Consider the following 24,618-nt stretch of genomic DNA (forward strand, 5'->3'; position numbering starts at 1 on the left):
CCTAGTGCCCAAATCGGATAAGTACGTCTTCAATTTTTATGCACTATCCCTTCATAATATGACTTCCTTAAAAACAGAAACTCTCAGCAAGATGAGGTAGAAAGGCATGCTCTCAAAGTTGTTAAAGTTGAATGGTATGTTTTACATCAAACTTTAAAAGTACTGCCAGACTGCTCTTCACTCTCTTTGAAGAATGACCTGAAGAATATGTTTCAATTCTTTGGCAAGAATGTTTTATAAAACATTTCAAAATTCAAACTCACATTTCAAGGGAGAAACAGCATTAAATTTTTATGTCTGCAGAATATTTTTAAAGTGATTTTCTCCCTAAGATTTTTCTTTGAAATTTTCAGAATAACTACATTTAATAGCAATAATTTCCTTGCAGAATTTATGGAAGAATCACACCAACTGATCCTTCCTCAAGGCTCAGCTCAAAGGGCCTCACCTCCAAGGCCTGGGGGTGAAAGTGCTCTTCAGAAACACTAAGCTCACTCTGCAGGAGCCTGGCCTCAGCCTGCTGTTTCTTACACCTGTTTGTGTCCAGAGCTTACTGGCCCTTCAGAATTTTAAGTAACGTGAAGGCAAAGTCTTTGTCTGTCCTATCTTTATATTACCACAGTTGTTAGCACAGACCTTGGACCATTTTAGGTACTCTTTTATCTTTTCTTTTAGTTGACTTAGACATTTAAGTGGAATAAGTTACATAACTATATTTTAAAACCAAAGCTAGTTTTGATGCATATTTTATAGCTTGGCCTAGTAGTCGAAAGAATTAGATAGTATAAATAGATAACATAAGAAAATTCAAAATATTGTAGAACATAGTATTGCATTTAACCAATAACAGAATAGGTCTGAGAACAGCTAATGTGAAATTTAACTTGTTTGTCTCATGTTTTAAAAAAATAGAAATCAATTAACATTTAAACTACTGTCCTGATTCATACTATGGCCTTGCATGAAATCTTCTGCAAGTTTGTCAGTCATTACAGAAAGTGATGGTATCACATCCATGATGTTTACCATCTCAGTGACATAAGGAAAAGAGCATAGGACTTCAACTTCCAGCAGTGTGTCCTGTGAATCCTAGGGGAGTAATTTCTGAGCCTCAGTATTCCCATTGGTAAAAGCAAATGCAGGCACACCTCATAAATATTGTGGGTTTGGTTACAGACCACTGCAATAAAGCAAATATCAGAATAAAGTGAGTCACACAATTTTTTTTGTTTCCCAGTGCATATACAACTTACGTTTACATTATACTGTAGTCTATTAAGTGTACAATAGCATTATGTTAAAAATGTACATAGCTTGCATAAACACACTTTATTACTAAAAAGTGCTAACCATCATCTGAGCCTTCAGCGAGTCATAGTCTTTTTGCTGGTGGAGGGTCTTGCTTCAATGTTGATGGCTGCTGACTGATCAGGGTGGTGGTTGCTAAAGTTTGGGGTGGCTGCAGCCATTTCTTAAAATAAGACAACAATGAAGTTTGCTGCATCAATTGACTGTTCCTCTCACGAACAATTTTCCTGTAGCACACAACGCTGTTTGAAAGCATTTGATCCACAGTAGAATTTTCAAAATTGGATTCAATCCTTTCAAACTCTACTTCTGCTTTATCAACTAAGTTTATGCCATATTCTAAATCCTTTGTTGGCTTTCAACATTCTTCACAGCATCTTCACTAGGAGTAGATTCTGTCCCAAGAAACCACTTTCTTTGCTCATCCATAAGAAGCAACTCCTCATCTGTTCAAGTTTGATCATGAGATTGCAGTAATTCAGTCCCATCTTCAGGCTCCACTTCTAATTCTAGTTCTCTTGCTATTTCCACCACATCTGCAGTTACTTCCTCCACTGAAGTCTTGAACCCCTCAAAGTCATCCGTGAGGATTGGAACCAACTTCTTTGAAAGTCCTATTAATGTTGATATTTTGACCTCTTCCCATGAACCATGAATGTTTTTAATGGCATCTAGAATGGTGAATCCTTTCCAGAAAGTTTTCAATTTACTTTGCCAAGATCCACCAGAGGAATCACTACCTATGGCAGCTATAGCATTATGAAATGTGTTTCTTAAATAATAAGACTTTAAAGTCGAAATTACTCCTTCATCCGTGGACTGCAGAATGGATGTTGTGTTAGCAGGCATGAAAACAACAGTAACCTCGTTGTACATCTCCTTCAGAGCTCTTGGGTGACCAGGTACATTGTCAATGAGCAGTAATATTTTGAAAAGAATCTTTTTTCCTGAGCTGTAGTTCTTAACTGTGGGCTTAAAATATTCAGTAAACCATCTTGAAAACACATGTGCTATCATCCAGGCTTTGTTTTCCATTTATAGAGCACAGGCAGAGTAGATTTAGCATAATTCTTAAGGGCCCTGGGATTTTTGGAGTGGTAAATGAGAGTTGGCTTCAATTTCAAGTTTCTAGCTGCTTTAGCCCCTAACAAGAGAGCCTGTCCTTTGAAGCTTTGAAGCCAGGCATTGACTTCTCTTCTTTAGCTATGAAAGTTTTAGGTGGCATCTTCTTGCAATATAAGGCTATTTTATCTACACTGGAAATCTGTTGTTCAGTGCAGCCACTTTCATTAGTGATCTTAACCAGATCTTCTGGATAACTTGATACAGCTTCGATATCAGCACTTGCTGCTTCACCTTGCGCTTCTGTGTTATGAAGATGACTTCTTTCCTTAAACTTTATAAATCAACCTCCGCTGGCTTCGAAGATTTTTTCTGCAGTTTCCTCACCTCTCTCAGCCTTCAGAGAATTGAAGAGAGTTAGAGGTTTGCTCTGGATTAGGCTTTGGCTTAAGAGAATGCTGTGGCTGGTTTGATCCGCTATCTAGAACACTCAAACTTTCTCTGTATCAGCAATAAGCCTGTTTCTCTTTCTTATCATTCATGTGTTCCCTGGAGTAGCACTTTTAATTTCCTTTAAGAACTTTTCCTTTGCCTTCACAACCCGGCTAACTGTTTGGCATAAGAGGCCTATCTTTCAGCATATCTCAGCTTTCCACATATCTTCTTTGCTGAGCTTAATCATTTCTAGTTTTTGATTTACAGTGAGAGACGTGCAACTCTTCCTTTCACTTGAAAACTTAGAGATTATTGTAGGATTATTTATTTGTTTATTTTTTATTGAGGTAACATTGGTTTATAATAGACAGTATGTTCTGTGATACCAGTCTCAGCAATATCTTTCTGGATATGTCTCCTCAGGCAAGGGAAATAAAAGAAAAAATAAACAAATAGGACTACATCAAACTGAAAAGCTTCTGCACAGCTAAGAAAAACATCAAGAAAATGAAAAGATAACTTACCGACTGGGAGATGTTTGCAAATCATATGTCTGATAAGAGGTTAACATCCAAAATACATAAAGAACTCATACAACTCAAGACTAAAACCACAAAAAACTAAATTAAAAAATTGGCAGAGGATCTAAAGAGATATTTTTCCAAAGAAGATATGTGGATGGCCAACAGGCACGTGAAAAGATGCTCAACATCATTAACTACCAGGAAAATGCAAATCAAAACTACAATGAGATATCACCTCACCACCTAATAATAGAATGCCTATTATTAAAAAAAGAAAAAACAAAACAAGTGTTGGAGAGGATGTGGAGAAAAGGGAACCCTTAAACACTGCTGGTGGAAAATTAAATTGGTGTAGCCACTATGGAAAACAGTACGGAGTTTCCTCAAAAAATTAAAAATAGAAATACCATATGATCCAGTTATTCCACTGTCACATTATTAATTGGTCTAGTGGCAAAATTGTTGCATTGCAGGGAATAGGGAGACCCAAGGAGAGGGAGAGAGACAGGGGAACAGCCAATTGGTAGAGCAGTTAGAATACACATAACATTTATTGATTAAGTTCGCCATCTTACACGGGCATGCTTCATGGTGCCCCAACACAATTACAGTAGTAGAATCAAAGACCACTGATCACAGATCACCATAACATATGTAATAATCAAAAAGTTTGAAATATTGCGAGAATTACCAAAATGTGACCCAGAGACACTAAATGAGCAAATGCTGTTGGAAAAATGGCATCATTTTGCCCGACGCAGGGTTGCCACAAAACTTCAATTTGTAAGAAGCACAATATCTGTGAAACACAATAAAGTGAAGCAATAAAAGGAAGCATACCTGTATATATATTAAATATATTGTACACATATACCTATTATATATGTAACATAGAATATTAAAATGTTACCTATATTGTGCATACATGCATAATATATAATATAATGTAATGTAATATAATATAATATAATATAATATAATATAATACAAGGTGCCCAGGTTAGTCAGTGCCCAAAACTGTAATCTCCTTTGTGACAAATTACAGCTCTTTCAAGAAACAGATACCTTTCTTCTTAAGCTATGCTCAGTAGCAGGCCATTTTTTATTTGTCCATTTATAATAAAGCCGATCACCATGTTTCATCCTTAATAAAGTAAGAGGAATAATTATGAGTGGCACTCACCAACTTGTGTTTGTATAAAGAATTTTAGAGCTCCGCGGCTTGGCTAGAGATGTGATGTCTCCATAGGGGTTGTCAATGTCATCAGCATTTGTAGACTGCACATAACCACTGTTAGGGTGAAAAGAAAAGATGACATGTGTTTATAAGAAACATAGAAGAAATAGATAAACAGTGTCCTAAATTCCAAAGGAAATCTTATTTGCCAAAGTAGATCAAAAACCGAAAATGCAAAAAGAAAAAAATCCACGATGATGGAAAAAGTTTGCTTTAAAAAAAATAAAGGAGACTTTCCCTTTTTCAGAGTAAGAGTTGCCAGGCTCTTGTCATCTCAAGTTTTGTCCAGAGTAAGAGTAACAACTGATTTGTGTTTTTGAGCAAGGAAATAGATTGTTTCTGCAACCCTGGTACAACTCCTTCACTGGAGACTGGAAGGAGGCCTGAGGCAAGACAGATACTGGTATCTGCCAGAGCTAAGAGGGCTCCCAAGGAAATGGAAACCTGGGCAGGTGTCCAGGAATCCTGGGCAACCAGCCATGTGCCTTTGGGGGCCTAAGACAAGACTGAGTTGGTATCAGTCAGAGAGTGTCCTTGAGGCACTTCCACTCGTAGAAAGACTTATCAACTCTATTGCAGAGAAGAAGAGGCAACACTAATGGGGGTGGAAGGATCCAGACCCCTTCATTTTCTTGGATTTACTTTGTTCCAAAGTACTATGATCTGAGTGTTCCCTAAAATTCGTATATTGAAATCCTAATGCCCAAAGGTGACGGTATTAGGAGGTGGGAGGTGATTAGGCCATGAGAGTGGAGCCATCATGAATGGAATTAGTGTTCTTCTAGAAGTGACCCCACAGAGCTCCCTTGCCCCTTCCACCATGTGAGGATACAACAAGAATTCTGTGATCCAGAAGAGGGCCCTCACCCAATCATGCTGGCAGCCAGATCTCAGACTTCTAGACTCCAGAACTATGAGAAATAAAGGTCTGTTGTTTATAAACCACCCAGTCTGTGGTATTTTGTTATAACAGCTTGAGCAGACTAAGACACAAGGTTATTCTTTGATCTAAAGCAGAAAAGACCCCAAAATGGTGGATGATGCACGTCCTTGCCTTCCATGGAAAGCCAGATTTAAATTTTAAAAAGTAAGAGGATACGTTTCCTGCACTCCAGTGTCAGTGAGCACATCATATCTTCTGCATCAAGTATAAAAGGCTTTCTGGTTGACTACACTCAATATTAGTAGCATCCAAGGTATTTTATTTCATAAAATAACCAATTTGGGAAAACAGAAGAATACCACTCCCCCTTTTTTCTTTTATCAAAATCTTCAACAAACCTTTGATGAAAATTCTAACATTAAACAGACACTGTGCTAGGAAACAGAAATCCGTTAGAAAGCATGAGTTGTCTTAAAAAAGTGAATTATAAACATGAGTGAGCTGAAAATAGCTACAATTTAGATCTAAATCTAGTAATTTTAAAACATTAAGAAACATTACTTACGTATAGAGAGGAATGTATTTGCTTCTAGAACTTGGACTCACACTTAGAAAAAGAGAAAATAGGAGTGATTGAGTTACTGACATTAACTTAATAAACATCAAATTATTACAGCATTTCTCTTGTTAAATAAAGACAAAGTCTTCAGAGATATCTTATAGGAATTGGCTTGCACAAGTTTGTAATTTTAAACAGAAATGATTTAAAGATGTAGTTTTTTTGTTTGTTTGTTCTTTTGTTTTTTTTTTTTTTTGGAGGAAGATTAGCCCTCAGCTAACTACTGCCAGTCCTCCTCTTTTTGCTGAGGAAGCCTGGCTCTGAGCTAACATCCGTGCCCATCTTCCTCTAGTTTATACGTGGGATGCCTACCACAGCATGGCCGCCAAGCGGTGCCATGTCCGCACCCGGGATCCGAACCAGCGAACCCCGGGCCGCTGAGAAGCGGAACGTGTGAACTTAACCGCTGCGCCACCGGGCCGGCCCCCTAAAGATGTAGTTTTAAGTGAAAATAAAAACAGAAAATATTGACTCCAAACTCTCATGGACACTTATGTCTTTGTTGATTCCCTTTTTTTCTGTGCCCATCTTCCTCTATTTTATATATGAGACGCCTGCCACAGCATGGCTTGATAAGCAATGCGTAAGTCTGCGCCCAAGATCCGAACCTACCGAAGTGGAGTGCGTGAACTTAACCATTGTGCCACCAAGCCCCCACTGTTGACTCTCTTTTGATCTAGCTCTATTTCAAAGCCTCTCCTCTTGGGTTTTTCTTTTGCCATATATTTCTTTAGTGATTAGACATGCAATATTTGGCAAAGTTGAACCTCTCATTTTCTTAGACACACAGAATTTTCACATTTAAGTGGATCTTATTGACTATCCAATATAACTCTCCATGCTAGTAATGAAGCAGCTATGGCACAAATTTCAGTAACTTTCACAAGATCACAAGGATCTTAGAGTACATTTTCCTCTGCTTTAGCCCTAGAACCAGCCATTTCTCCAAGGATCTCAAAATTTCTTTTATTGTATAATGGGGTTTAAAAACCACCATTTAGGTGCTAGATGTGCTTGTGGCTGCTGGGGTGTCCCAGTTTCTAGTCCCTTTCCGTGGAAACAGCTAGGAATATATGGATGTATATTAACTCATGTATACCCACATACCTCTATATATTGCTGTATGTACTATGTATTTATTAAAATATACATGAGTTCATGGATATCTCCTAATCTAATCCAGCACCACAGGGCTCATTATTAGCCTTTCTCTTTCACATAATTGTAATTTCCTTCTCTGACAGTATGAAATCTGCCTCCTATTATCTACCAAAGATTTACTTTTTGGTTCAAACCTACTATACATGTTATAAGTTTTGGAATTGCCAAGTCATTTCTCTGTGAGAAACACATTTACCAACTAGAGTATAGTGCTTATACATAGTTCTTTTTGTCTTTAGTCTTACAGTATTCAGTCAAAATACTGTTCCCAAATTTATTTAGGTCCAAATTTATTTAGGGCCACTCCTTTTTTCCCCAAATCCCCCTAAGTGTACTTGTCATTTATTTGTAACACAGATTCATTTGTCACAATCTGCATTCCATCCTGGACTCCCCCGTAATTCTGGTAGATTTTTATTTACTTATTTATTTTTTACTTTGCATTCAGTAAAGCTCATTCTTATTGGTTGACAAATGCAAAGAATCATGTGGTTACCACCACAGAACGATACAGAAGAGTTCCATCATTCTAAATATTCCATTCATAGACTCTGTATTTACCCCTTTCCTCCTCCCCAACTCTTGGCAGCTGTTGATCTATTCTCATCCCTATAGTTTTACGTTTTCCAGAATGTCATACAAATGGAATCAAACAATATGTGATCTTTTGGGTCTGGCTGCTTTCATTAAGAAAAATGCATTTAGGATTTACTCATATGTTATGTGTTGCATTTGCTCTTTTCCATTGCTGAGTAGTATTCCATTGCATGAGTGTACTCTCGTATGTTTATCTAATGTAAGTTTTTCTATTCATCTGTTGAAAGATATCTTGGTTGTTTCTAGGCTTTGGAGATTATGAATAAAGCTGTAATAACATTCACAGATAGGTTTTCTTGTGAACAACATTTGCATAGAGCAAAGCTCCAGGGTGAGCGGTACCCTCACAGATTCTAAGATGTGGCAGTACTGACTAAGACATATAGCTTTTAATTCATCAGATGATTTTTCATCAAAAAAATTAATGTAATGGATCTTTATATACTGGAATAAAAATTTTATCATCTAGGTGAGCTATTCACTATTTACTGCATGATATGTAAATAAAAAGATGCTAATAAAGTTTTTTCATTAGCACTGACAATATTAGGAGTTAGTATCAATAATTTACATCTTTTTTTTACAGATACTTGAATGAGATTATGAACAATTTCAGTTTACTGCGTTTACAAGAATCTTATAGTTTTGAATGTTTTAATCTTTTACTTAAATTATTACCATTCAATTTATACATTGGAATCTATTATTTATATTGAGGCGTTTTACAAATTTGTCAAAACCATCTTTTAAACAGTTTTTATCAAAAATTTCACACGTTGTTTTTAGAATATGTCTCAATAAAATCTATTTACTGCCAAGACTCAATATTTTTCTCAATATTGTCACTGTTCCCAATTCCAGATCCAGCATTTAAACTTGATTATGATTCTGCATATTTTCACTTCATTATTCTTTTTTCTTCTAATAATAAAAAAATTCTTTTTTAAAGAGTAATTTCTGCTGGTTTTATTGAAGTAGTACAACTGTCAAAGATGTAAAAAATGTTGTCTTTGATACTATTTTTTCATAACTAAAATTTATCAAAAACTCTCAATAATTTTGCTGACTGTGGATAGAGGTGTCCTGCATTTTGTGTTGAAATTAATTGAGATTAGGTAAATATAAAATTAAATGTACAAGATTAGCCCTCCCATTGAGGTGATGATCAACCCAACCGTCACCAAACCAGATAATCAGATGAAACTCTAGAGAGCAAACAATGGAATAATTTCATTGTGAACAGCATGTGTCTTTCTTATGTATTATCTGTCTGTCTCATACTATTCTTCATAATTGGCTACAGTGTTTGTTGCGCGATATGCAGTTCTACTTAAAGTTCCATGTGATTCATTCTTCTATTTTCTATTCTATTTAATTTTTGCAAAATGCAGGTTGTGATTCACCACGAATGGGTTGCAACCCACAGGCAAATCACTCATTAAACTGCTTAGTAAAGTCTACTCTTTAAACTGGACTAGGATCATTGCTTAATCAAGTCGAGAAAATGGATCCCTAGCTCACACCATAAGTAAGAGTTGATTGTAAGTGGTTTAAGAGATAAATGTGAAAAGCAAAATTTTAAATATTTTAAGGACAAAGTAAGTAAAGAAGGAGAATATCTTTATTAATTCTGGATCTGGAAAGATTTGGTAAAAACTCCACAAAAACAGCAAGACATGAAGGAAAATATTGATTAATTCAGGTACATTAAATTCAAAACTTCAGTTCAGTAAAGTGTACTCTAAAATAGAAAGGTCAGAGACTAGAAGGAGATACATTGATACATATTATCAACAAAGGATTTTTATCCAGAGTAATAAACATAAGTTTCTATAATCAATAACTAAAAGAAAAACAACTTAAATGCAAAAAAGGCAAGATATATGAAAGGGCAAGTCACAGATGTGAAAACCCAAGTGAGTCATAGCTCACAAAATATGATTATTAGTGATCAGGTAGATGTAAGCTAAAATTATAGTAAAGTACAATTTCATACTAGTAAGATTGGAATTTTTTTAAAATTTGAAAATTCCAAATGCTGGCCACAATGTGCAGTAGTGGGAACTCAAGCACTGCTGATGGGAGAGTCCGTTGGTATAACTCATTTAGAGAAGAATGTGCAACATTTAGACTATAAACTAGTGCACACCTCGATGCAGCAATTCTAGACATAAGTATAAATATATACTTTTATATATATAAATATAAATATATCTTTATTAAATATAAAATACATAATTATATTTATATAATATATAAATATATTTATACAATCTATAATTATATAATAAATATATAATATATAAATATATATATAATATATATGTAAACCCCAGAAACATTTTTATACTTGAGTACATGAGGGCATTGTTTCCAACTGCAATAAAAATGAGGAAAAATTAAATTATGTCATTGCATGAATAAATGGTGGTATGTCCATTCAATGGAAGACTATACAGCAGGGAAAATTAAAACCTAGAGATACAGATGCCAATAGGTATGAATCTCACAAGCACAACACTGAACAAAAATGTTAAGTTAAATAAATAAATGTATGATACCAGTTATATTGAGTTTATAAACATGGAACAGAATACCATGCCTTGGTTAAGAATAACACATATGTTTTTAGGGATTAAAGGGATGCATGAAAGTGTGAAACATCAAATCTGGAATAATGGTGATCCATGAGGAAAGTGCATGTGCTTAGAGAGAAGTGCATAAGGGCTTCCATTGTGTTGGTAATGCTTTATTTCTAAAGTTGGGAAGTAGATACACAGATTATATCATATTCTTATTTGTGCATTTTATATGTATGAAATATCTAAAAATAAATTTAAAAAACTGAGACATGACGACCTGGATTGTAGACTGTAGTAAAAACAAAAATAAAGAGACAAGATAGCAACATTTTTAAAGGCAGAAACACTAAGTTTTTAATGCTAAATGAACAAAATTACACAAATGGAAGGATTAGTAAGAAAGCCATAGCTTCTAGCATTAATAGAACACAAAATAACTATATGATGCAAAAGTCGATAGAAAATAATTGATAATACCTTGAACTCCATGAATTTTGCAACATTATAACTCTTCTTATCAAATTATTTATGAAGCAGTCCTTATTTTTAAATGGTTATGGCATATCTAACAGTCTAAATTTTAAGGAGGAGGGTTAAGAGGAAATGAGAAAATGGGCAACAGCGAGGAATTGAACTGGGATTTGAGTTCTCTTTCCAATCAGAGGGATGCAAGTCTAAGGGCCTCTGGAATGTTCTGAGAGGATATGCCCCTCACCCCTCTCTCCAACCCATGGGCTAGAGCATCAGATTCTTTTTTTATTTTTTTAAGATTGGCACCTGGGCTAACAACTGTTGCCAATCTTTTTTTTTGTTTTTCTGCTTTATCTCCCCAAACCCCCTCTGTACACAGTTGTATATATTAGTTGCAGGTCCTTCTAGTTGTGGGATGTGGGACGCCGCCTCAACGTAGCCTGACCAGCGGTGCCATGTCCGCGCCCAGGATCCGAACCCTGGGCTGCCGCAGTGGAGCACGCAAACTTAACCACTCGGCCACAGAGCCGGCCCCTAGAGCATCAGATTCTTAATGGTAAATATGTGATAGTGAGAAAATCTGGTGATGAGAACATTAGGAGATAAAACTTACAAATTAACTGGCTTGACTGGTGCCAAGAAAGATCTTGTTTGAAATCTGTCCCAGAGTCCACCAACCATCTAAAATCATCATCAAAATGAATGACAGATATTTAATGAATGTCACTATAATTTCTAGTGTATAAGTTGCAATTACTGTATTTTATAGTGTATGAGCTCTAGTCCTCTTAATGGTCCTTTCTGCATCATAGGCAAGCCCCAGGATCCCAAAGAAAAGCGCTCCCCTGGCACCCTCAGCAATGCAGGGGTTTGCTCCAGAGCCACTCCTGGTCTCTGCTCTGCTCTCAGACCTTCAGTTTCAGTCTGTTTTCCATAGCTGGAATCTGACCCATTACCCACTTCTGTCGAATTGAAGCCATTATGAAAGGCCTGATTTTGGTTTTCTTCCCAGAGACTGTGCTCACTTTGGGGTTATGGATGACTTTTATGATTATTATTTATGATTAAAGCGCTTTCAATTCATAAATGTATATATTTACTTGTTCTCTGCATAATTTTTAACAATCAAATAAGTATTATTGTGACTTAAAGTTTTTGAGTTTAGTGCAGTAACGAATCCATTGTTGCCCAGGGATGTTCACTGACCTGAGTTATCGCTGGTGTTCTTTTGTATCTTTTCAGTGTAAAACACTGTGAGACAGGGTCAGCAGCTTTTTCCACTGTTGTTTCTTCTGGATCGAGTTTTGGTGGGAGCATGTTGTCCCAAGGAACAACTTCATAAGCTCTATGAAATTATTAAATAATGACATTTCATGAAAAATCCATATTCGATTAGTATAGTCCATAACATTATCCTATACTATGGTAGGCAGAATTCTAAGATACCTCCCAAGATTTCTGCCTCCTCCTGTACATACTATACTCATCCACCTCCCCTCAGGTGTGAGCAGAGCAAATGAATATGACAGGATATCACTCCAGTGACACTTTACGTGGTAACTTTATATGGCAAAAGGGATTGTGCACATGCAATTAAGGTCCCTAATCAGTTGAATTTGAGTTAATCAAAAGGCAGATTATCATGAGTCTGACCTAACAGGTGAGCCCTCAAAAGAGACAAAAACAGCAGCAGATGCTCTTCAACTGTCCTTAAAGAAACAAATCGCATGAACCCTATAGCTGCAAGGAACTGAATTCTGCCAACAATACAAATGATCTCAGAAGATGAGGACCCAGCCTCAGCTCACACCTTGATTCCAGCCTGAGAAACCTCGAGCATTGAATCCAGTTGGGACATGCCTGGACTTTTGAGCTACAGAACTGTGAGATAATAAACGGGTGTGGTTTAAAGCTGCTAAATTTGTGGTGATCTGTTACATAGTAGTAGAAGGCTAATGCATATACATACATACATCTTACAGCTTCCAAAAACATTCATTTGACCTTTGCAGCAAGGCAGGAAAACTATTAATTTACAAATAAATAAACTATGTCTTAGAGAATTGAATTTGTTTGCTTAAGGTCATTTAGCTACTGATGGTCGAGGTCAGGACTCAAATCTGTTATTTTGCCTCTGAAGAGTCAGCAACATTCCCATTGTTCCACACCAATGCACACAAATTATAAATATCTTGAGCATGGTACAAGGACTCCAGCTATCTTAGTAAATGCAATAAAAATTGTATATACACAAAGATTTGGATCTAAAGGTAACATCTTGTATTTGGAATTTTGGAACCTGCTGTTCTTTTTGACAGACATATATGGTAGGTGCAATGAAATAGACCCTAGCTTGATCCTGAATGAAAAACAAATAGCCCTCATTCCAGTGACTGTGTTCTGATAGATGGATAGATGGCCTGTGCTCCTGTGCCCAGATGCCAGATTCCGCTCCTGCCCTGTCTAAGCTTGGTGTTAAGGTTGGTCTTTCCATTCTGTGAGTTAATCCTATCTTTCAAATAATCCCACTTTTGGCCAAAGTCAGTCTGCAAACAAAGAATTACCAGTGAGCCCCATTTCCTCAACAAATGTTTATTTAGAAATTACTATGTGTCAAGCACTGTGCTAGGGGCTTGAGATAAAAGAGTAAATAAAGAATAAAATAAGAACTATATTTACAGCACAGGAATGTTGTAAGGATTTGATAAAATAATCTTGGTGAAGTTAAAGAGCGCAGTTAAGGTTCCATAGTGTTTTCTTTGTTGTGTATACATTTTGAACTCACTCATTCTAAAATTACTGTGTCCTAAGGAAAAGCTAATTCTTACAAAATATTTTTAATTGTAGCAAAAACTTAAGTGGTGCATTTTTCTGACATAATATCTGATTGGTATTGTACTAAGGAATTAATCTGTGAGTTGAATTAAAGCTTGAAAAATACATCACTGTTTGAGCCTCTGATATACTTCATGAATGTTTTATGGAATTTTCCATAGAAGTTATACAAGTTTTTTCCCTAAGAAAAATTTTGTGTTATATTTTTTAAAAGAGACTATTAAATAGTATGATTTAATACTTAGTTTTGTAAAATAAACTCCTATATTCTGATTAAAGTACCATGAATTTAGCCAAAACATTAACTTTTTCTAAGATGACCACTGGAAATTTTTTTTGATAGAAATCAAAATAATAATACAAGATAGAATGAACTCAAAAGCCAGAGAAGAAATTAGAGTTATAGTTATAATCCTTCATTTTTAAGGTGAGAAAATTGAGGGCCAAAAAGGTTAGAGGATGCCAGAGTCCCATGATCAGCAGTTAGACATATTTGGGGCCTTACAATTGGAATCCAAGACTGCTGATGTCTTATTCAGTGTTCTTTTCTCAATTTGTTCTAATACTCTGAAATCCACTTCCATATCATATATTTATTTATTTTTTTAATGTAAACCAACTCTAGTTTGCTTTTTAAATAGTATCTTTAAAGCACTATAGCTTGGTGAAGAATGTAAATTAGTATAGTCATCTCGAAAGCCAGAGTTTTGTTTTGTTTGTTTTTTAATAAGTCATTAAAAAGATTCAGCCTATTCTAATGGGATACATGTTTTCAACCATTTCATTTTGAGTTAATGAAAGCTCACAAACGAGCAACACTCTTCCTTGAGGAAAACAAAAAGCTGTTATTGACAAGCAACAGCAGACACACGCGCACACACACGCCCAAAAACAAAAAGAACCATTTAAAAATAACTGTTTCCATATTTTTTGAAGTTGCTTTACAATGGGATGATATGCACATGATGTCGCCATGTGCCACAAATTTACCATGTAGATTTGTAATACATTTGTCATTTAGACAAATGATTCAGTACAAGAGGTCCTAACTTCAGTAATGCAGCACGATAATCCTTTTAACAAAGTGGGTGAAATTAGTCAGAGGGAGAAAGTCAAACACCGTATGATCTCACTCATCAGTAGAAGATAAAAACAACGACAAACACGTAGCAATGGAGATTGGATTGGTGGTTACAAGAGGGGAAGTGGGGCCGGGGGGAGGGCAAAAGGTGTAATTAGGCACACATGTGAGGGGTTGGACTATAATTAGTTTTTGGGTGGTTAACATGATGTAATCTACACAGAATTTGAAATATATTATGATGTACAGCTGAAAGCTATATAATGTTGTAATGCAATGTTACTGCAATTAAAAAAATTAAAAATTTTAAAAAATAAAATAAAATAAAGCAATTTGGTTTACTCATTATCCTTTCCTCTAGACTGAAATATAGGTTTAAAAAAACCACTCTCTAATTATAAATTAATATTGTTTACAGAAAAAATTATATAATTTTGGATTAAAATTTACAAGTATACTCAGCCATAAAAAAAGACAAAATTGGCCCATTCACAGCAACGTGGATGGACCTCGAGGGTATTATGTTAAGCGAAATAAGCCAGTCAGAGAAAGACGAACTCTATATGACTCCACTCATAGGTGGAAGTTAGTATATTGATAAGGAGATCTGATTGGTGGTTACCAGGGAAAAGGGGGGGTGGGGGAGGGCACAAAGGGGGAAGTGGTGTACCCACAACATGACTAACAAAAATGTACAACTGAAATCTCACAAGGTTGTAATCTATCATAACATTAATACAAAAAAAAAAATTTACAAGTATATGTTCAAACTGAGTTTGTCTCCTCCCCCATGCCAGCCACAAAATAGGCATGCAGTAAAATTTTTTTAAATGCCTTAATTTTTAACTTCATGCAATCTAAATAAAGATGACAAAACAAAAGCTTAATCAATGGAAAGATATTTCATAGAACATGTCTCATACAAAAAGCATATAAGAAAAAGGTCCACTGGATGACATTTTAATTTACAAATTGGCATCATTTTGGTCGACAAATATCCAGATGCTTTTTTCTTCTGCTAACAAGAGTTGCAGAGAAAAAAAACAAAAACAGCATGACTTCTGATTTTGATCACACATTTCTTCTTTATTTCTTTATAAAACTTCTAAGATAATATCTATTCATATGTGTATTTCATGAAACCGTATTTGGTGATGGGTGTGCCTTCAATATGAACGAAAAAAATGAAGTCAAAATGTGGTCTGTCTGCCATGTTCAGCATACAAGAGGAAAGGAGGATAGCGGGCAGGTATGAAGCTCTTTGCAGCACATACATACTGTTACGTCTTTATTCTCATTGCTGCCTCTCCCTGTCCACTCAAGTCTCCACTGTCTGCCACTCGGCTTATTTCTAAATCACTGATCATTACAATCATATATTCTAGGGCCTCATATATCTGCATTTGATGTTCTCTGAATTGCTCATAAAATCCAGGACACAAAGGGCATGTGTCATTAAAGATAAAAGAAATATATTTTAAAATCAAAATTGTATTGGGAAAAAATGCTTACTTTTGGGTAGAGGACTTATAAAATGAGTCCTTTGTGTTGTATTTCTTGGTTGGTTGTGAAAGTGGTTCTCCATCACCCTGGAAGGCATGAATCATAAATTAAAAGAGATCAGGTATGAATGGGAATTGCTAATGTGTTCTATTCACCATGCTTTCTTTCTTCTTCTTCATTCTTTCCCTTTCATAACACCTCTCGGAACAACTAGATTTAATGCTTCCCTACTTTCCTCTATTGTCTAGGAAATTTACATTCTCTGTATAGTCTCCTAGTGATTAAATTAAAATTTACGAAATGTATATTAAAGTTAATGGAAAGTCAGATTTTTATAAGAAAGCCCTTGAATTTTATATATATGCAAATAATTAGTTTTTAGCACCATGTCATTAAAACAGTTTTGAAGGTCTTGTCTGTCTTGTCTTCTGATAATACAAGGACATTAGCTCTGAAATACTTCCCTCTCCCTATATTTCATCTTATTATATTAAAATTAATTAATTACTATTATAACCAATGTTATTGCTGTCTGTAATGGTTATTATTTATTTAGATTTTCCATGATACTTTACCAATTCTTTGCCTACTTTTGCTTCTTGTATCTTGCTTGATTTTTTTCCCCTCCTGGGATCTTGCTTCTATTCTTTTTTTCTTGAAGTTCAACTTTCAAGATTTCTTTCATGGATGTGAACTTCTAGTTCTGTTTTATAATTCATCCTCACTTTTGAATAATTGTTCTAACTGGGTTTAGAATTGCAGTTTAATGGTTAGGATTATTTATCTCGTTGACTTCTGGACGGTAGTTTTACTCTAGAAAGCATGCCGAGATGAAGGGCTGGCAAGAATTCTGTGACTCTACCCTCTCTGGTTGTATTTAGGATATTCATCTTGGTTTTCCTACAGTTTCAGTATAATTTATTTAGGAGAGGATATGTTTTTGTTCATCTGCCTTAGGACTTGTTATGCTTCTTCAGTCTGAGAATTCATGACTTTTCACCAATTTGGACAATTCTCCATTTCTGTGTCTTTATTGTCAGTGTTCTCTTTATTCTCTTCTTCAGAAGTTCCTATTAGACAAATATTGGACTTTCTCATTCTATCCTCCAAGTCTCAACTTTTTGTCCCTTGGCCTTTAACTTCCCTATCTACCTTCCATTCTACCTCTATCAACTTTCTTATTTTTCCTTCTTCACCATTTTCTAGCCTCTATTTAAACCTGCTCATTGTATTTTTTAAAATTTCATCAAAACTACAGCTAGTAAAATAAAGAAATGTTTTTTTCCTGTATTTTGTTAGTACGATGAAATGTATTGATGGATTTTTGAATATTAAAGTAATATTTGCAGTCCTGAGATAAACCTCACATGATCATCGTATATCATCCTTTTTATAAATTACTGTTCTTGGTTTGCTAATTCTTCACAACAATTTTTATGTTTCTGTACGTGAGAAATATTAATCTGCAATTTCCTATTTTTTTATATATCTTTGTCTGGCTTTGGTATATTGGGTTAAATTATACTCCTAAAGCTAGTTGGGAAGTGTTTCTTCCTCTATTTTCAGAAATAACTTACATAAGATTGGTGTGATTTCTGCCTAGAATGCTTGATAAAATTCAGCAGTGAAACCATCTGATCCTGAAGTTTTCAGTGTGGGAAGATTTTTGATAATAGAAATAAAATGTCTTTAATATATATAGGGCACTTATAGATTCTATTTCATCTAGTATCAATTTTAGTAATTTGTATTTTTAAAGGAATTCTTAATTTAATCTAAAATATCAAATTAACTGACATATAGTAGTTTGTAATATTTCCTTATTTTTCTTTTAAGATCTGTAGTAATAACCCCTCTTTAATTTCTTACATTGGAAATATGTATTCTATTTTTCTTGATAATATTAATGAGTTCTATCACTTTTGTTGATCTTTTCAAAGAAACAACTTTTGGCTTTTAAAATTCTCTTTTGTATCTATTCTCTTTTTCATTGATTTCTACTCTTATCTTTTTTTTTTTTTTTTGAGGAAGATTAGCCCTGAGGTAACATCTGCTGCCAATCCTCCTCTTTTTGCTGAGGAAGACTGGCCCTGAGCTAACATCTATGCCCATCTTCCTCCACTTTATATGTGGGATGCCTACCACAGCATGGCTTGCCAAGTGGTGCTATGTCCGCACCTGGGATCCGAACCGGGGAACCCCTGGCCACTGAAGCAGAACTTGAGAACTTAACCACTGTGCCACCAATCCCACCCCAATTCTTATCTTTTTAATCTTCTTTTGTATCTTCGGTTTAATTTAATCACTTTTCTAGTTTCTTAAGATTGAAACTTATATCATTAATTTTAGACTTTTCTTGTTTTCTAATATACACACAAAAGTCTAAGTTTTTTCTTCTAAGCAGAGTTTTAACAGCATTGTACAAAATTCAATATGTTCTATTTTCATCATCATTCAATTTAAAACATTTTCTAATTTCTCTTGTGATTTCTTCTTTGACTCATAGTTTATCTAGAAGTGTGGTGTTTAATTTAAAAATATTTGACGTTTTCCTAGATTTTTTTTGGCTATTTATTTTTAATTTAACTCTGTGGTGGTTTGAGAACATATGTAGTCAATTATCTTCTTTGATTTTGAATGCTAAACCAATCTTGCAATCCTGGAATAATCCCCACTAGTCATAACGTATTATCCTTTTTAAATATTACCAAATTCAAGCTAGTAAAATTTTTCTAAGAATTTTTGTCTCTTCATAGACATATTAGACTGTAATTTTTATTGTGGTGCCTTTTTCATATTTTGATGACAGGGTTCTTTTGTCCTGAAATATATTATTTGGGTAAGATGATATTATTTCTTCCTTCAATATCTGATCTTATTCATCAGTAAAACTATCTAGGCCTGGACTTTTTTCTGCTGAAAATGTTTTGATAGTCAATTAAACTATTTTAATAGATATATGGCTATTCAGGTTTTCTTTTTGTGTCAGTTTTGGTAAGATGTGTTTTCAAGGAATTTGTTCATTTTATCTGAGTTGTCAACTTCATTGGCATAAAATGGTTTATAATATCACTTAATTTTTAAAGAATAAAAGGTATTTAAGTTTAATATACTTGCAATGAATTGAATCCATTAAAGCATACAATTTGATGAGATTTTACAGTTGTGTACACCCATGAAACCAACACAACAGACAAGATTCAAAGCATTTATATTTTGCTAAACATTTCTCATGCCCCTTAGCCATGCACATCTTCTCTGCTCCCAGGCCAGGGCAACAAGTGGCCTACTTTTTGTCATTTGATATAGGTTTGCATTTTCAAAATTTTATTTAAATAGAATCAATTGGTATGTGATATTTTGTTTCTGGCTACTTTCATTCAGTATATTGATTTTGAATTCATTTATCATGTTGCATGTATCAATAGTTTGGTCTTTTTTATTGCTGAGTACTATTCCATTGTACAGTTATGCCACAATTTGTTCATACTTTCACATGCACGTGAACGTTTAGTTTGTTTCCACTTTTTGGCTATTATGAATACAGGTGCTTTGGACATTTATGTCCAAGTCCTTGTGTGGATATATATTTAAATTTGTCTTGGGTAAACATCTAGGAGTGCAATGGCTGGGTCACTTGATGGGTATGTATTGAACATTTAAAAAAGTGCTAAAGAGTTTCCAGAGTAGTAGTACCATTTCACATTCCCATAAGCAGTGTGTGAGAAATCCAGTGTTCCTTATACTTGCCAAAACATGGAATTTCCAGTCTTTTTAATTTTAGCCATCATGAGGATAGGTTCTATTGTAAATTGTATTTCACTAATGACTCAGCATGTTGAGCATCTTTTCATGTGTTTATTAGCCTTTCTTATAAATTTTTGTGAAGTGTCTGTTCAGATCTTTCAGCCATCTTTCATTTGGATCGTTTGTCTTGTTATTATGGATTTTAAGATATCTTTATACCTTCTAGATAGAAGTCCTTTTTCAGATCCTTAATTGTGAATATTTTCCCCATTCTGTGGCTTGCTGTTTCATTTTCTTAAAGATCTCTTTTGAAAATCTAACTATTGCAAAAAGTTTTATAATCTTAATTTCATATTCAGGCTTATTATCCATTTCAAGTTACTTTTTTGTATACGTTAATGTAGTAAAACTTAATTTTTTCCCATAAGGATATCCAGATGTTTCAATAATTTGTTGAAAGACTCTCCTCATTGAAACGCCTTGGAACATTTTTAAAGAATCAAATGGCAATGTATAGATGGCTCTATTTCTGGACTCTCTATTATGTTCCCTTCATGTGTATGTGGCTCATTTTACCAATTGCCACTGATTCTGGTAACTTTATACTAAGACTTGAACTCTAGCAGCAAAAATACTCCAACTTTATTCTTTTTATTCAAAATTGTTTCAGCCATTTTAGGTTTCACATTCTTTATAGATTTTATAATCAGCTTATAAATTTCTACCAAAGAGCCTCCCAGGATTTTGATAGGGTTTGCATTGAATCCATTGATCAATTGGGGAAGCATTAACTTATTAACAAGAATAAGTCTTCCAGTCCATGAACCTAGCTTGCTTTCCATTTATTTACGTCTTTTTAAATTCATTTCACCCAGTCATGTACTACAGTTTTTAGTGAAGAATATATGCATGTGTTTCATTAAATCCTATGTGGTTTGGGGCACTATTGTAAATGGTATCTTCTAAAATTTCACTTTCAAATTGTTTGCTTCTATGTAAAAATACAATTGATTTTGTATATTAACGATAAATGTATGCCTTTGACAAATTCAAGTATTACTTCTAGTAATTGCTTTGTAGATTTCTTAGGATTCTTTATAAATATCATCACGTCATATCTATACAGAGAAGGATTTACTTCTTCCTTTCCAATATTTGTGATTTCTTTTTCTTTTCCTTATCTTTCTGCAATAGCTTTCTCCTCCATTAAACGGAAAATAAAAGTGATAAGAGCAGGCATTTTTGTTTTGTTCCTGATATTAGAGAAAAAGCATTCAGTCTTTTATCATTAAGTACTATTATTTGAGCCCTAGGCAACAGATGCTCTATATCAAGTTGAGGAAGTTCCCTCTAAATCTAATTTGCTTAGAGTTTTGATCATAAATGAGTATTGAATTTTTCCCTCTTCCTAAGAATAATCGTGGTTATTTCTGATTCTTTGCTTTCTGTATCCATTTTAAAAAGAACTTTCAAATTCTGCAAAAATACACCTAGGATATTGATTGGAATTGGATTGAAACTATAAATTAACTTAGGAAGGTCTAAAGCACTTTTAAATATTGAGCGTTCCAATCTGGATAACAGTACATTTCTCTATCTTTGTAGATGTTTTTTTCTCTTAGTACATTTATTAGTTTTGCCACAGTGTTCCCAAATAGTTTTGTTAGATTTATTACTCAATAATTGATCTTTGTGATGCAATTTTAAATGATAGTCTAAACTTTTAAAAAAAGTTTCTCTTACTGATATTTAGCATACAACTGAATTTATCTAAGAATTTATGTACGAATTTATTTATGGATTTACAATAATGTTTATTTCTAGCAACCTTATTAAATTGTTTTTGCATTTTTTTTGAGAAAGATTAGCCCTGAGGTAACATCTACTGCCAATCCTCCTCTTTTTGCTGAGGAAGACTGGCCCTGAGCTAACATCTGTGCTCATCTTCCTCTACTTTATATGTGGGACGCCTGCCACAGCATGGCTTGACAAGCAGTGTGTAGGTCTGTACCCGGCGAACCCCGGGCCCCTAAAGCAGCACGTGCAAACTTAACTGCTGTGCCACCAGGCTGGCCTCATAAATTTTTTTAATTTTAGTGATTTTACTGCAGATTTATTTGGATTATTAACATACATAATCATATTATCAAGAATAATAGCTTTGTTTAGTCCTTTCTAATTTTTCTACTGTTTTTGAATATGTTTGCTTGATTGAGATGGCCAGGAACTCTGGTGCAATACTGTGTAGACAAGGTAAAAGAAGACATTCTTGCTTGATATGGATTACAAAGGGAATGCTCCAACATTTTACTATTCAATGTTAAGTTTGATTGAACTTTTCTTAGGTATCTACTGTTAATTTGAGGATAATTTTCAATTCTTTTTATCAAACTTATTTTTCCCTGTGTTGAGGTGAGTATATGACTTTTCTACTTTTGTCAGTTGATGCAGTTAATTATGCTCACTGATTTTCTAAAGTTAAGCAAATCTTACATTTCTAGAATAAACTCAACTTTATCATGATGTAATTAGCCCTTTGCTATATTGCTAGATCCTAAACATATGTGCTTGTGTCTTCAGTCTTTGCCTGATATCTCTCATTATTGATTTCTAGTTTAATTCAGTTGTAATCAGAGATACTCTTTGTATGATTTAAATTCTTTTTCTTTCTTTTGACTTATGTTATGTCCCAGAATATAATTTATCTTGGTGAACGTTTTGTGTGAACCTGAAAAAATTTCTATTCTGCTGTTGTCGTGTGGACTATATCAAGTAGGTCAAGTTAGTGGATAATGTCTTTCATATCTTCTATAACTCCACTTTTTTCTGTCTGTCTTTTCTGTCATTTACTAAGAATGGAGTTTTTAAATCTCCAATAGTAATGGTGGGTCTGCTTTTCGGTTTCATTGATTTTTGCTTCATGCATTTGAGTTCTGTTATTAGATGCATATACATTTTGTAAATTGACCCCCTTTATCATTATGAAATATCTGGTAGAATTCCCTGTTCTAAAATCTCCCCTGTTGGATATTATTGCTGCTACTTCTGTTTCCTTAACTGGTGTTTGCATGGTATATATTTTCCCACTCTATCTATATTTAACATGGTTTTCTGGCAGTCAGTATATGGGGGGGGGGTATCATTTTGTTATCCACCATAAAAATTTCTGACTTTTAATTTAATTACATTAAGTTAGATTTAATACAACAATTGACATACTTTGGTTTAAATCTAGCTTTATTTACTGTTTGTTTTATCTGCTCTTTTTCCTTTTGTATTACCTTTTTGTGTATTAGTTTAGGTATTTTCTTTTCAAAATTTCATTTTATCTCTATTAGCTTATGACCTATGCTTTATTTATTTATTTATTTATTGCTGTTATTACTGTCACTCTAGGATTTACAATATACGTCTTTCATTCTAAGGCTTACAGTATAATATTATACTATCTCACAAATAGTGTAAAAAATTACAACGGCATATACCCATTTTCATCCTGATGTCCCTAGTGCTGTTGTTATACAATTTACTTCGACATATGCTGTAACCCCAAAATACATTGCATATCTGGGTCTGGTATTATTTGATTTATTTTTTCTCCTGACTATAAGTAATATTTTCCTACTACTTTGCATGACAATTAATTTCTTATTGAGTATCTATTTTGGATTTTAAGTTGTTGGTTGTTTTATTCTTAACTAGTGTTAGATTTTGTTCCAGCACAAAGTTAAGTAATTGAAATCAGTTGGGTGCTTTTGAGCATTGCTTTTAACCTTTGTTCGAGCAAATCCAGAGGAACCTTTAGAATAGGGTCATTTAAGCCTGATGCAAAGGTGATATCCTTCTGAAGAGTCTGCCTGATGCCCCTTGTAGGACAAAGTTTCTTCATTCTACTTTGTGAGGATATAAAACATTCCCTGCCCTGTTTGAGCTTCAGAGAATGATCATTCCAGTCCTCTACGACAGGTCTTTCCTCAGCTCCAGTAGTTTCTTCTTATGGATGCACAGGTCAGTGCTCATGACTTGAACATTCTCTTCCCCAGATCTCCAAAGCCCTCTCTGTAGCTCCCTCCTCTCTGCTATCCTACTCTGCAAATTCTGGATACCCTGGCCTCCCAGAGCTCCAATCTCTGTCTCCTCAACTCCATAAGAATGTAGAGCTATGTACAGATTTCCCTTTTCTGGACTGTGGTTTAGAAACTGCCTCCAGTTAATAAGCTGGTGTAATTGCAGAGTTCACATTCTTATTTTTTCTTCCTTATTGACCCTAATACTTCACTGCCTTTGTCCGTTGTCTGGAAACCATTATTTCTTACAATTTCTATAGTTTTCTATTTGTTCAAGGCATGAAGTAAATTGAGTGCCTGTTACTTTATCTCCGCTACTTCATTAATTTCTTCTGTTTTCTTTTTAATTTCTCTTTTAGTGCTTTCTTTTGGTTTACTTAGCTGTTCATTTTCTAGCTTTTTGAGAAGGGATTTTCATTCACCAGGAAGGATGCTACTGGCATCTAGTGAGTAGAAGCCAGGGATGCTGCTAATCATCCTATGTTGCAGAAAATGTTCCCCACAAC

The 24,618-nt window shown here is 34.5% G+C and overlaps 1 protein-coding gene across 1 annotated transcript in view; it reads right to left on the bottom strand.

Annotated features, from left to right (window-relative positions):
- Nucleotides 1-24,618, bottom strand: part of SPMIP7 (sperm microtubule inner protein 7) — a 52,803-nt gene that overhangs the window by 13,121 nt on the left and 15,064 nt on the right. The window contains exons 3-7 of the mRNA XM_014828404.3: nucleotides 16,308-16,384; nucleotides 12,086-12,224; nucleotides 11,493-11,560; nucleotides 6,015-6,056; nucleotides 4,513-4,620 (exon numbers count right to left, since the gene is read on the bottom strand). Of these exons, the coding sequence (XP_014683890.3) occupies nucleotides 4,513-4,620; nucleotides 6,015-6,056; nucleotides 11,493-11,560; nucleotides 12,086-12,224; nucleotides 16,308-16,384 (434 nt within the window). The remainder of the gene's footprint in view (nucleotides 1-4,512; nucleotides 4,621-6,014; nucleotides 6,057-11,492; nucleotides 11,561-12,085; nucleotides 12,225-16,307; nucleotides 16,385-24,618) is intronic.

The sequence above is a fragment of the Equus asinus genome, chromosome 1 (genome assembly GCF_041296235.1).
Source record: "Equus asinus isolate D_3611 breed Donkey chromosome 1, EquAss-T2T_v2, whole genome shotgun sequence".
NCBI classification, from domain to species: Eukaryota; Metazoa; Chordata; class Mammalia; order Perissodactyla; family Equidae; genus Equus; species Equus asinus.